The 12,503-nt window shown below is 35.2% G+C and overlaps 1 protein-coding gene across 3 annotated transcripts in view; it reads left to right on the top strand.

Annotated features, from left to right (window-relative positions):
* CARMIL1 (capping protein regulator and myosin 1 linker 1) overlaps nucleotides 1-12,503 on the top strand; it is a 173,979-nt gene that overhangs the window by 89,940 nt on the left and 71,536 nt on the right. For all 3 annotated transcript variants that reach the window (XM_085220649.1, XM_085220651.1, XM_085220648.1), the window contains 6 exons: nucleotides 91-185; nucleotides 4,245-4,331; nucleotides 7,891-7,994; nucleotides 9,856-9,933; nucleotides 10,043-10,119; nucleotides 11,086-11,190. In XM_085220649.1, the coding sequence (XP_085076775.1) occupies nucleotides 91-185; nucleotides 4,245-4,331; nucleotides 7,891-7,994; nucleotides 9,856-9,933; nucleotides 10,043-10,119; nucleotides 11,086-11,190 (546 nt within the window). The remainder of the gene's footprint in view (nucleotides 1-90; nucleotides 186-4,244; nucleotides 4,332-7,890; nucleotides 7,995-9,855; nucleotides 9,934-10,042; nucleotides 10,120-11,085; nucleotides 11,191-12,503) is intronic.

Below are 12,503 nucleotides of genomic sequence, written 5' to 3'. Positions count from 1 at the left end.
AGTAATCCCTTGACACTTTTAAGCCTCTGAACATACTTTTGACAGAGGAGATAACAGAATTCTCTTTCCCTCTGTATTCTTTTCTTGCAGAGATTTTGCACAGAAACTAGCCAGTGCCCTATCCCATAATCCCAACTCAGGACTCCATACAATCAACCTTGCTAGCAATCCACTTGAAGACCGAGGTACTGTAACGTCAATGTTTTCCTCTTTCTGCAAATGTACTCGGAGATTACCTCTGCTCCATTCAGCTTTGCCCAAATAACAAGAAGATACTGTTCTGTCTGCAATGCTATTGTGAATGTCTGTTGTGCACAAACGACTGAGAATTGCTATTCTTTTTGATTAATACGTTTCCATTAGCTTAAGGAGAAGTATTTAAATGTCTTAAACCATCCATGGATTTCATTAGATTTCATTACACTTTCATTGAGGTATCTTTTAAAGGAAGATAGAACAGAATGAATGTTTAGAGCTAGAAAGAAAAGAAAATGGTGTATATTTTTAAAAGCAATACAATGAATATAAGATGAAGTGCAAGACAACTTTATTGCTTGGACTGTATTTTCTGGGATGTTTTGCATTTTATTTCAGCTATAACCTCATAGTTAGATCTGGTTTTGAAGCCGTGTCTTTATCAGCTTTGTTCTAGTCTGTAGTGTTGCCAGTTTTTCACAGTGCTCTGTAATACTGGCATAGCTGGCATCCTTATGTAGCTAAGGATTGTTGACTCTGCAAGATGAAAAATAAAACTGAACAGCCTACCTTTCCTCCAGCTAGGCACTGCTAGGCGTGATTTCAGTGCATATCAAGTCAAGTCATTCCCTTCCCGTCTACTCTCTTTTCACTTGGAGCATTTATTTTTAAAATAAGGTTACATTCTTTCAGTCTGGTGTTGACCCTTCAGTGCTGCCCACATGAGATTTCCATTTGATTCATTTAATACATTCCAAGCACGCAGTGTTCTTGGGATCAGACTACCTTCTGCTGCTTTTGGGCTAGAAATAAAATAGGAATTTTATGCAGTGAACCTTTTCTTATTTCATTTGGTTTATGTGGAGGAGATTTTCTGTCTTTTGTCTGACATGATTCAAAATGGAAAAGCTGTTCATTTTGGTTACAACCAGATTGAAAATGCTCTTAATACAGAATTTTGTAGGTATGTCTCCTTTTACTCCATTTCAACTAGGGGGGAGAAAGATGCGAAGAGTATTTTTCCTCTTCCTCTTTTGTATCTCTTCTCCTTTTGGCTCAAAGTAAGTTTGAAAACATTTTTGCTTTTAACTTATTCAGGGTAGTTGTTCATTTAAAACTGTTCACGTGACCTGCTAAGCTCTTCTGACTACCCTTGGTGCGGTTCCTGAAAACTCTTTAGCAGAAGCCAATGTTTTGCTGTACAACATTATTATTACTGTGTGCCATAGGGATAGCTGCATTATTCTGGATTTTCAGTTTTAAGTTGAAAAAAAATGTCTGCCACATTGTTGAATCTACTTTTGAAGAAGCGTATTTAGATTGTGCTTTATGAAAGGCTTTTTAAAAAACGACTTTTTAAATCATGCAAGGGTTTTTTTTTTCTAATTTAAGTATATTGGTGTGAGTACTAACTTTGCAGTGAAGTCATGCTTTCGAGACCTTTTGAATAGCTACATACAAGATTAAAACAAAGGAAATGCAGAAGATACTAATTGGAGAAATTTGTAGAGGTTTATCATTATGTCAGTGTCTTCTATCATATGCAATTAAAGTTTGACCTTTTTGTTAGAGAATCAGCTAAGTTATATGGGTGCTGGAAAATAAATTAACTGTAATTGCAATATGCAAATATTTTAAAGAAGGATTTACCTATTCTGTGATCTGATATCCACTGAATGAAAATGAAATTTGACTTCATTAAACAGATGAGGCAGCAAGCTTTCCTCAGGTAAAAGCTGGTATAATGGAGATTCGTGATAACATGCATATTTTGGAAAAAATCTCTTAACACGTTACCTCTCCAGGAACAAGGAATGCAAGAAGATTATAACGCAGTTCTAAGGGGAACAAGACAGGACAGTGTGAATAATGGGAAAGAATCTATCCTTGTCCATTGTTTGGACCAATAAGCTGTTGTATACCATTGAATATCAAAAAGTAGAAGCACTGTATTATTAATGCAGTGTTCTGTAGTCAAGTGACATGAGAAGAGTGTTCTTTTTAGCTGAGACACAGGGCCTGGCTTCAGCTGAAACATTAGTTTGAATGATATGATTTTGCACTGAGATCAGCCTCTTAATTTATGATTGGCAGCTCTTAATGGTACTGTCAATATTTGTGAGTCTAACACGTGGAAAGTTTGTTATTTTAGTTTTAAAATCTAGACATGCTGTAGTGATGGAAGCTTTGCTTTTGGCTTTACTGGCATCAGAATCTCATTTCTTATTTTCTGAAAAATTGTGCAAACCAAATAAGCTCAAGTCTGGGAATACTCAAAATCAAATCTGTGTGCCTGGATGCAGTGAAGTTTACTTCTGTTATTAGAGTTCAGCTCTGTTGAGATCAGCAAAAAGAGAGTGTCTGAGTTATCAAAAGTAGTTTTGCTTTTCTGCATCTCATTCCCCTAGCTTAAAACTCAGTGGTATTTCTTCTCCAATGCTAGTAAGATGTTTAAATTATTCAGCTTGGTTGGAGTGATAAATGTTAGCTAAATGGAAAGATGGAGAAGTAAAATTATTTGCTGTGCCTCTTACCCAAAATACTTTGCAACAAAAATTACTCTGGTGGTGTCCTTAGTGATTCTCTTTGTACTCATTTTTCTTCGCTTTTGCCAGCGGAACTCTACCTTGAGTTTGAAAAGTATGTACTGTGACTAAGCCAGCTCAACAAAGATGAATGGTCATGCACAGAATTTAAATTGAGGCAAACTTATGAAAGGCTGATCCTTCTTCAGAGGAGCCAAAAAGTTTTTAGTTTTTTGTTCTTAAGTAAGTGGATCTAGGAATGAAAATTCGGTTGATAAGACTTGATGCGTTCCTGCAGAAGATTGAAGACACTGTTACCATTACGATTTGCAGTAAATGATGGCAAAGCATTATCAATCTAATATTTTGACAGTATAAATAAAACACAGCATGTTGTTTTAAGCTGCGTGGAAGTTGCACCTCTGACCAGGCTATACAACAGGCTTTTACACAAAGGGTTAAAAAAACTCCTGCAACTTTTACATCTGTAATGTAGCTGCTCTTCTATTATTTATGGCAGTAAACCATGATAGAAGCAGAGTACACACATCTATGTGTCATAATACTGGACTCTTTGGTGTCTGCTTATGTGGAGAACGGCATCGGCTTTTTTATTTAATTGTGTTTTGGAGCAAGGAAAAGGCTTTGCTCATGTCTCCCTTTTTCTTGCTAAGCAGTTAGAGGAACTGTTTTTCATGCTCAGGTTAAGATTTGACTTTTTGTGTGGATTTACTCCTATAATAAATATTTCATGAACTCATTCAATCATTTTTTTAGGATGTGCCCTCTTAATCATATTTCAGTCCTTTTCTTAAATGGGGAATTAAATTTATTGAGTGTCGAACTTGGATACACTGAGAAAGCACTTAAATGAAAAGAACATTGTTTTCTTTTGTTGGATTTGTGCTGAGGTAGTCAGTATCCCAATACATTTTTACTGTTTGGAATCCCAAACAATTCAAGCATTTCCAAATCTGTGTACTAGCTGGTAACCTACAGGCTGCTGGAATGAAGTGAGATAAGTGGCCATTATAGCTCAGTGGAGGTTTCAGGTTTTCAGGGCAAATCTATACCTGTATTGTAGTTTCTTTTATGTGAATTGGATGTTCTTCCACATAAATATTTCAGCTCCCTGGTGCATATCTGTGTTTTTTGAACAACATCTGTATTCCTTTATTTAATAAAGAAGGGGTTTAGTTGCAGAAGAGAGGCTGATGTTGGCTACCATGTACATCTCTCTTCCTTTCAAGACAAAAGTTTTGAAGTTTCATGTGAACTGCTGTTGTTGGGTGTTTGTTTATTTTATATATATATATTTTCTGACTGAAGCATAAATCTTTCAGAATATCTCACATGCTAAATGTTGGACATGTATAATAAATTCCCTTCGACTCCCTCTCAGCTGCGTGTGTGTCTCACACAGTTTATAAACTACTTAGATGCTTGGAAGGGCTTGGAAAAGCTGGAACCACATTGTTGAACTGACTTCCTAAGAACTTCCACTTTCTCTTTGCTCCCCAACAGGTGTATCATCTCTAAGCATCCAGTTTGCCAAACTTCCAAAGGGACTGAAACATTTAAATTTATCTAAAACCTCCTTGTCACCTAAAGGTATGCTCTATAAATATGCATATTTTCCTGTTGTTAAAGTTTCAGGCTTTCATCTTAATAATACCTTTTGTTACGAGGTTATAAAGTCGTCCATTCTGTTACTGATTCATATATGTATTTTAAACAGTGCAGCTGCTTTTTTACATCCCTGAGTTTACTATTTGGGTGCTGTACCCCATCCGATTTTAGAAAACTCTTACTTGTCCCTCGTGTGAGGTGGAACCTTTACCACAAAGAAAGATTTAATTTAAAATTGCAATAAATGTTACATTTTATTTAAGCATCTGAGGCAAAACTGTGTGGGGAATTTTCTAAACAGCATTTGGAAAACTGCTCAAATGTTTTTCATGCAATTATTTCACTTGACTACTTCATGAAATCAAGTGTTACAACAAAAGCTGTTAATTGATTTGCCCTGAGTAGAGACTGCTTTGTTTTATAATTTGCACACTTCTGACTTGATGTAGTAATTGAAATAGATGCATATTTTTAGCATAATACTGAAACATACGTCTGAAACTTACAGGTTTTTGTCATTGATGTTTTACATATAGTAGACCCAGTAATCTCTTTAACAGAATGGATCAAACCAGATTCTTCAGAGTAGTGCTAAAAAAAAAAAAGCATTATCAGTATTAACAGTATTTTTTCAGGTGATGTTGACCTGAAAAAGGTAACTGAAGTGCAGTCAATGAAGGACATCATAACCTAGGATAAGAGATGTAACCCATGCTCTTTTATCCTTTTAATTACTGCTCTGTGAAGATTCTGTGTTCTTTCTCCTAAGCTTTAGGAATTGACCTGGAGGAATATGAGTGTGGAGAAGGGTTTTTTGATGTTGTTTTTAGTGAGTGTTCTGTAGCTCTAATAATGTTTAACTAGATAGTAAGCCCTACAGTGAATTTATTCAGTCATCATTTTCATTAGAAACACTTCTGGAAAAAAATGTTTTTTTCTTTTTTCCACTGCTAACTCCACTTTTAGTGATAAGCAATTGGTTAAGAAACTTAACTAGCTTTACACGTACTCTTGAGAATACATGTTCATTAATTTCACAGAAAATCGTGTAATTCTGGTATGTTTATTCACCCTGTACTTTTCTTCATGTGCTATGAATGATTTCATCAACTCCTTGATAGTTTAGTCAAGAGAATATTCTAGCTGCACATTTGCCTCTAGAAAGAATAAATGCCAGCTTGATGAAACTCACCAACAAAATTCTTGCCAGTAAAAATGAATTTTGAGGTTATGAAAATAATTAGAAAGATTTTTAACATTCCCTGTAAAGATAATTTTTGAACAAAAGCTGAAAATATATTCCAACATTTCTACTACTGGCCTCATGTGAATCCTAGTCCAGATGGTATAATCCACCCTAGCCTTCAAATATCTATTCTCTAAAGAGCAGCATGTCACAATGAATATTGTTGGATGGGAGCTTTTCAAAATTCCATTTTAAAAGTATAGTGAAGTCTTAAATCTGGAATTGTTATAGCTCTCTGTACATGAAGATTTTCAGCTTTGCATCTTTGCTTGTCTGCAAAGCAGTCTGTGTTATCCAGTTTTTCTTTAATGTAAGAAGGCAGTACTGAATTGCTTTTTAACTTGGAAGACTATTTTGTAACTTGGAATATTGAGAACTTTTTTCTATAGCTGGGAGAAGCCTGGCTTTATCGATTTCAGAAATTCTGTACAATCCCACACTGGTTTTGACCTTATTTTAAAAGTGCTTTCTATTCAAAATAAGTTTCTAATAAGTTTCTAGGACTGACAAGTGAAGTTCAGGTGGTAACTTCCCAGCTGATCTTTCTTCAACTATTGTATCTCAAGGTTCCTAAGAGCCATTAATACTCTGAGCCTCCTGAGAGCAGTAACAGAGTATGATAGATTGTCTGCAAGTGAAAGTGAGATTACTGTCAAAGTATAGAACGAGGTAGGTGAAGTTCAAACAAAAGTATATTGATTTGAAGAATCCGGTTAAGTGGAAAAATTTAGTATCCTCATTCAAAGACAGGAACGGATTTTCTGAACCTGAGCCAAAGGCTAATTAAAAAGAATCCCTCATTTGTATCATTTGGATGAAGACTTCAATGCTGTGTCCAATTTTGAGTAGTTGAACTGTTTTAAACATGATAGAAGCATTAACATTATGGATTGTTTTATAGCTATTCTTCCCCAAGCTCAGTCACAGTTTCTGAATTCTCAGAATTGTTGTTCAGTAGTATATGCTGAGCTGTTCATACTATATTGCATTCATTTCTACTTGTTGCTTATAAATGTTACTGAGAAGACTTACTAAAGGGGATCTAGAATATCAAATTCTAGTAGTTAAATAGGACTTTGAGATCTTTCAAGTTTCAAAAAGTTATCATTTGCTCGTTACCTTTATGGATAATGTATAGATTCAATAATGCAACATTAAGATAAATTACAGTGAACAGAAATGTTTCAAGACTTGGCAAAGACATCATTGTTCTCCACTTCTTTTGAGTATCAAAAATCTCTTAAAGCCACTAGCTACTAACAGGAGAGACTCTCTTAATATCTGTAAGCTTGGAAAACTAAAGCACTGCCTAGTATGTTTTGGTTTCCAGTGACTTGCTAGCTGCTTCTTCCAATGGTAAACCCATTTTCTAATAGTTTTTAAATGAAGAATGCATGTGTTCTATCTGCTGAATGCCAGTTCACCTTGACTGATCAGGAGCTTTGAGAAATTGCACTGTAATGTATTACAGATGGAAACACCTGCCTGCTTCATTCTTTTGCCTAGGCATTTATGAGAAAATCACTGTTTGCTAAAGTTCACAGTGATGCAGGCAGTGATAGTCATCTACGATAAATTAAGAACTTTGTAATAAACTACAAGGGTCCTCAGGTGAAAATTAGTTTTGCTGGAAATAGCCACATCCTAATTTGTACTTGGAAAAGCTGAAGAACTTGGGAACTTGTTCCCAACATGAGCTTTTTAATTTTAACGAAAAAAATATCTATTTTTTTTATCAACAGGAAATGAGTGTCTTTATGCATCTCTTGATACTTTAATTAGCTAACTATTTTTTTTCTGAAATTACAGGCAAATGCATAATTGAAGTATTTTTAACTTCTATGTCTTGTCAGTTGCTTTTGAAGTTCTGGCAAATTATACTTGTTAATGTGCTTGATCTTCCACAGATACTTTTATCTAAATATTATTGTTTGTGAGAGGACAATGTCTGAGCATTATTATGTGAAATCTGTTTTTAAAATCTGTTACAAAATATGGTTGCACATTTAAAGCCACTGCAGAGATGGCAGAAAGATTTCTTCCTGAAACTCAGGATGTGTAGCTCGCTGAGGCCTGTTTTATCAGAGTCAGGGAGCCCAAACTAAACCAGGTCTTTTATGACAAAAAGATGTCTTGTATCTCCCTGGTGATCTGTCTTCCTCCCCTGTAGAACAGTGATGGTAACAGGAGGCCATTAAAAATTCTGTGACTGTGTTCACTGGAATTGTGCTTTTGCAGGGTCTCTGCTAGTCCTGTGTGGTGCTGGATAAGGTGAATACTGACCTTTTCTTGCAGGGGTGAACAGCCTTTCCCAGTCACTGAGTGCCAACTCGCTGATAGCGAACACGCTCGTCTATCTTGACCTCTCAGGGAATGCTCTCCGTGGGGATGATCTCTCAGTAAGCATCTCACTGTTCTAATTTATTGTTAGAAGAAAGGCCATTTCATTTACATTCTTTTTTTTTTTTTTTTTTTTTTTTTTTTTGCCTTTATTTCAGTACAATTCTACTAGGGATAAAAAGCAATATTTTGATCTAGATTGTTTTGCATACGCTTAGAGGTTTAAACTGCCCTACACAACTAAACAGATCCACATAAATGTGTTCATACAGATAGGTCTTGTTTCAGTAGACTTTTCACACACTCTGAGTTCTCTTTGAAAGTGACCAAAACACTACTAAAAGAACTCTTTTTAATGATAAATGTATTACAAAATTTTCACTGGAAGACTAGAAACAATTTAATTCCTTTGATTTGGAAAGATTTGATTTATTTATGCTTTTGAGTATTTTTGTCTGTAGAAAGAAATCTGTGCATCTCCTACTGAAACAGTTCTTTGAAAAATCTCTACTGAAATCTTGTTCAGTTCATCGGTCACTGCTGAGCTGCAGCTGTTTTCTATACATTAAATTTTCAGTTTGTGTGTATTCATCTTTTTGCAATCACATCCGTATTTGATCATAACTGTCAGATTTTGAGTTCTCTGATTATGAAGCATCTAAAATATGCAAAATTGGAGACGCCTAATCTGATTATTTGCATTTGTTGGACTTTATCTACCTGTGACTTTCATGTGACATTTTGCACAAACTTTACTAGTTTCAGGTTTATTAGCATATTCCAAGAACTAGTCTTTTCAGATGTATGGATGTATGTTCAGGAAATGGAAGTTTCAGTGGGACAAGAGGATTTAAAAGGTAGCAAACACACTGTCTAATGTAAAGAAAGACACACAATTATTCTCAAAGAGAAAATAACAGGAGAAATATATAAACAAGAAGAAGTGTGACATTGACAGGCAGTGGTTAAAGAAGTCCGATGTCTTCCCATGGTATTTTATGGGACATAAATACAAAAAGTAAGTCTTTTCATAGCCTGTCAGAAAGAGAGATGGTTCAAAGAAGAAGGTTCTTAATACTGAGATCTCTTAATCTGTGGAACAGTTTTCCAACAGGAGTAAAGAAATCCTGTTATTTAGCATATAGAATAAACTCTAGCAAAGCATGGGGATTTTTAGAGTAGGAACCTTTCTTTCACTATTAGGTATATCTGCTAAATGACCTAATTTTAAGAAATATAAATCTATTTTTAGAATGTTGGATGTGCTCAGCTGGGGTAGATTTCAGATGGAGTTGTCTGTTCCATGTTTCTGTGAACTATGTAATTCTTTCTTTTCTTGATTTTTTTTTTTTTTTTTTTACTGTTCTGAGAGACTAAAAATATAAGCAAAGCAAAGTATAATATGCTTTATGTACACTAGTGTAGTCTGTGTAGTACCAAAGTCATTAATATTAGATTTAGTTTCTTCTTGTTCTGTATTCTGCCTTCAACTTCTTATACACTGCAAATATTAAGAATTAGCCATAGACTTCAAATGCAAATGATTCTCATCCGTCATGCTTAGAGGGGCTGTGTTAAACTTTCAAGCCAGTTAGCCTTTTTAGAAAATATCTTGTCAATTTGAGTATTGCAAGGTATTTTTAACAAAATTATCATTTTCTGTGAAAGCAAAGTGCTTTTACAAAGGAACTCGAGTTTTACACTTAACATTTGGTAGATTTGGTCTGAGTACCATTTTTTCCTTTTGTTCCTAAAAAGTGATAGTCTTTGAAAGTAAGACAGGTTGTTTTGGTTGAGAGAGGTTTCAGACACACTTGTACTGCAATTTTATACAAACCTAAATGCATCTGAAAAGAAATCTGTGTCACAATATCAAAAAATAACATTGATATGTTTTTTTTCTCATTCCGTTAATTATAGAGCCTCTACAATTTTTTGGCCCAGCCAAATGCCCTTGTTCATCTGGATTTATCCAACACAGAGTGTGCTCTAGATATGGTAATGCTTTTTTTTTTTTTTTCTTTGTGTGTGTGTGGAGATTCAAATTCCAAGGAAAATTCCCTACTTCATATACCTAGTAAAATCAATCTTTCTTACCTTAAATCAGGTGTGTGGAGCCCTCCTTCGTGGATGTCTTCAGCATCTAGCTGTCCTTAGTCTTTCCAGGACACTTTTTTCTCACAGGTACACTTCAAATGTTTTTTTCCCTCAACTGCTATATTTTGTGTTATACTTTCTTGATTTTGTGCTGGCATGTTTCTTTTAAAGAAGAAATGCATGAGTTTATAGAAGGTCTCTACAAAAAAAGTATCATTATTCTAAGGAAGTTATTTTCTTTCCATTCTTTGCTAGATAGCTGTAATATAAGCTACCTTGTCTAATAAGTTTTTTATGATCCCGATACACCAGGCAGTTTGTATACATCCTTTGTTGTAATATCAGACTTTGAAGTCTAACTTAACTCTTTTTCAAATTTGATTTTAAAGTACTTATTTTTCATGATTTGTTGACTGTTAAAAATGCACTTTTTTATTATTTTTCTTCTTTTCCTGGGAAGAAGTCCTTCAGAAAGTCTTTGAGATTGAACACTGACTTTATAGAGTACTTGCAGCATAGGAAATAATAGCCTTAGTTTCCCTTTTCTTCAAATCAGTGGCTTGAGCACCTGTCAAAGGTGTCAGCTAGTTAGGGATAAGCAATCAAAGTGTTCAGTAGTTATTTCTAGTGGTGAAAAGACAACATCAGTGTTTTGTAGAGTACTGTTTGATCTTTCACTCGTAAAATCTAAGTATACTCATGATCAATCAGATTTGAATGATCATTCCTGGTAGTTCACCAAGCAGATGCTAAAGAATAACGTCTTCTGAGCAGCAGTACAATGGTGAGAATTGTTTCTTGAATCAACATTTTGATAGCATTGTATTTCTAAGTTAACTGAGAGCTACTGACTACTGAGCTCTTGAAGGTACAGCAAATTAAACAACACATAAATGACTGTTACGATTTTGACAGCCTGCATTCGCTATAGGATGTTCACTATTGAATATTCAATTTTTACTATAGTATTAGTACTGTAACTATTACTAATTAATATGCACTGTTGGAGTGAGGAGTGTCTAGATGTTACATAATGAATATATTTACTTACAGAAAAGGAAAAGAAGTCCCTCCCTCCTTCAAACAGTTTTTCAGCAGCTCACTTGCGTTGATGCAGATTAATCTCTCGGGAACTAAACTCCCTCCGGAGCCCCTGAAGTAAGAATTTCATTTAATCTTCTCCTGTTGCCTAAAACCTAGTTCACACTGTTATTATGTGGTGCTATATATTAAGGAAAAAAAAAAAGAAAAAAGAGGAAAGGATTTTATTTCCATTTTTTCCATTTGTATGTTACTGATATTGGAAGAGTGAGTTTCATAATGACCACATGTTTTAAATGCTGCTTCCATCTCGTGTTTGAGGCTATTAATCATAGTTTGGTTTGTATCACAGCTGTTTTGTTTCCATCAACTTTTTGTGACATATTTCTCACTTTGTGCCTTACAAACAAAACTGTTTGCTTTGCAATAAAATGGGATTATGTATTTGTATTAGCATCATTCCTTTGAGGCTGCACTATTGCAAGAGCCATCGTGCATATGAAGCTGTTGCAGTGCTTGATGGGAGAGACCTGTTGCCCAGAACTGCGTTCTCCTTTTAGGGAGAGAGATGATGGCAGCCAGTTCTAAGAGTGCAAAGTGTAATGCTTTGCTTTTCTGTATGTTGCCCATCCCACAGGTAACAGGTTCTTGTTATATGTATTGGGCAGTTCCACTGACCACCCAATGATGGAGAATGACTCCTATTATAGCATAATGCAGGTAGAGGGAAATTGTGTAGCACTGTGTCGCCCCTCCTGAGATGTGTGCATTTTGTGTACTGTGGTGAAGTGGAATTTAAAGGAGGTGCTTTAAAATCAAGATCAATCTACATAGATATAATCTCAATAGGTCATTCTACGATTCTGGCAGAGTCCTTGACTTTATTGGCTGAATTAAAGAAAGACTCTTTTCAGCTTGCCAGCTACTGTGCATTAAAACGTATAAAACCCAATCCACAGTAGAAATCTAGATGTGATCACTAACCAGTCCTGAGAACTCATCTCCAAAATCCTGATCTGGATGTAGGTATGTATATACATATATATGTCTATGCATGTATATATGTATATCAGTATGTTGTGTGTTCTATCTGTGGGGATAGAAGCCTGTCTCCTGAGGAAGAACAGGGAAGTGAAGCAGGCAAAAACTCGACAAGGAAGTAGCTGATGAGTGGGAGTTGGTGGCAAAACCAACCACGTTGGAGTGAGTACTGGATGGAAAAATTTTATTTTGATCTGGGGGAAACTAAGGGAGATAAAAGTTACAAATACCTCACAGGAAAGAGTAATGTGCATTGTTTTGGGATGCTTTCTCTTAATGCAATTTGACACTGGATAGGGACAATTCAATATGATTTTAAGTAAGATGCAATGGATTGAAATCCCACTGCATGAAGGATTTCAGAGTAGTTTTAACACTGATTTTCAGTG

Source organism: Meleagris gallopavo, chromosome 3 (assembly GCF_905368555.1).
Source record: "Meleagris gallopavo chromosome 3, MGAL_WU_HG_1.1, whole genome shotgun sequence".
Classification (NCBI taxonomy): Eukaryota; Metazoa; Chordata; class Aves; order Galliformes; family Phasianidae; genus Meleagris; species Meleagris gallopavo.
This window is presented reverse-complemented; position numbering and strand designations above follow the sequence as displayed.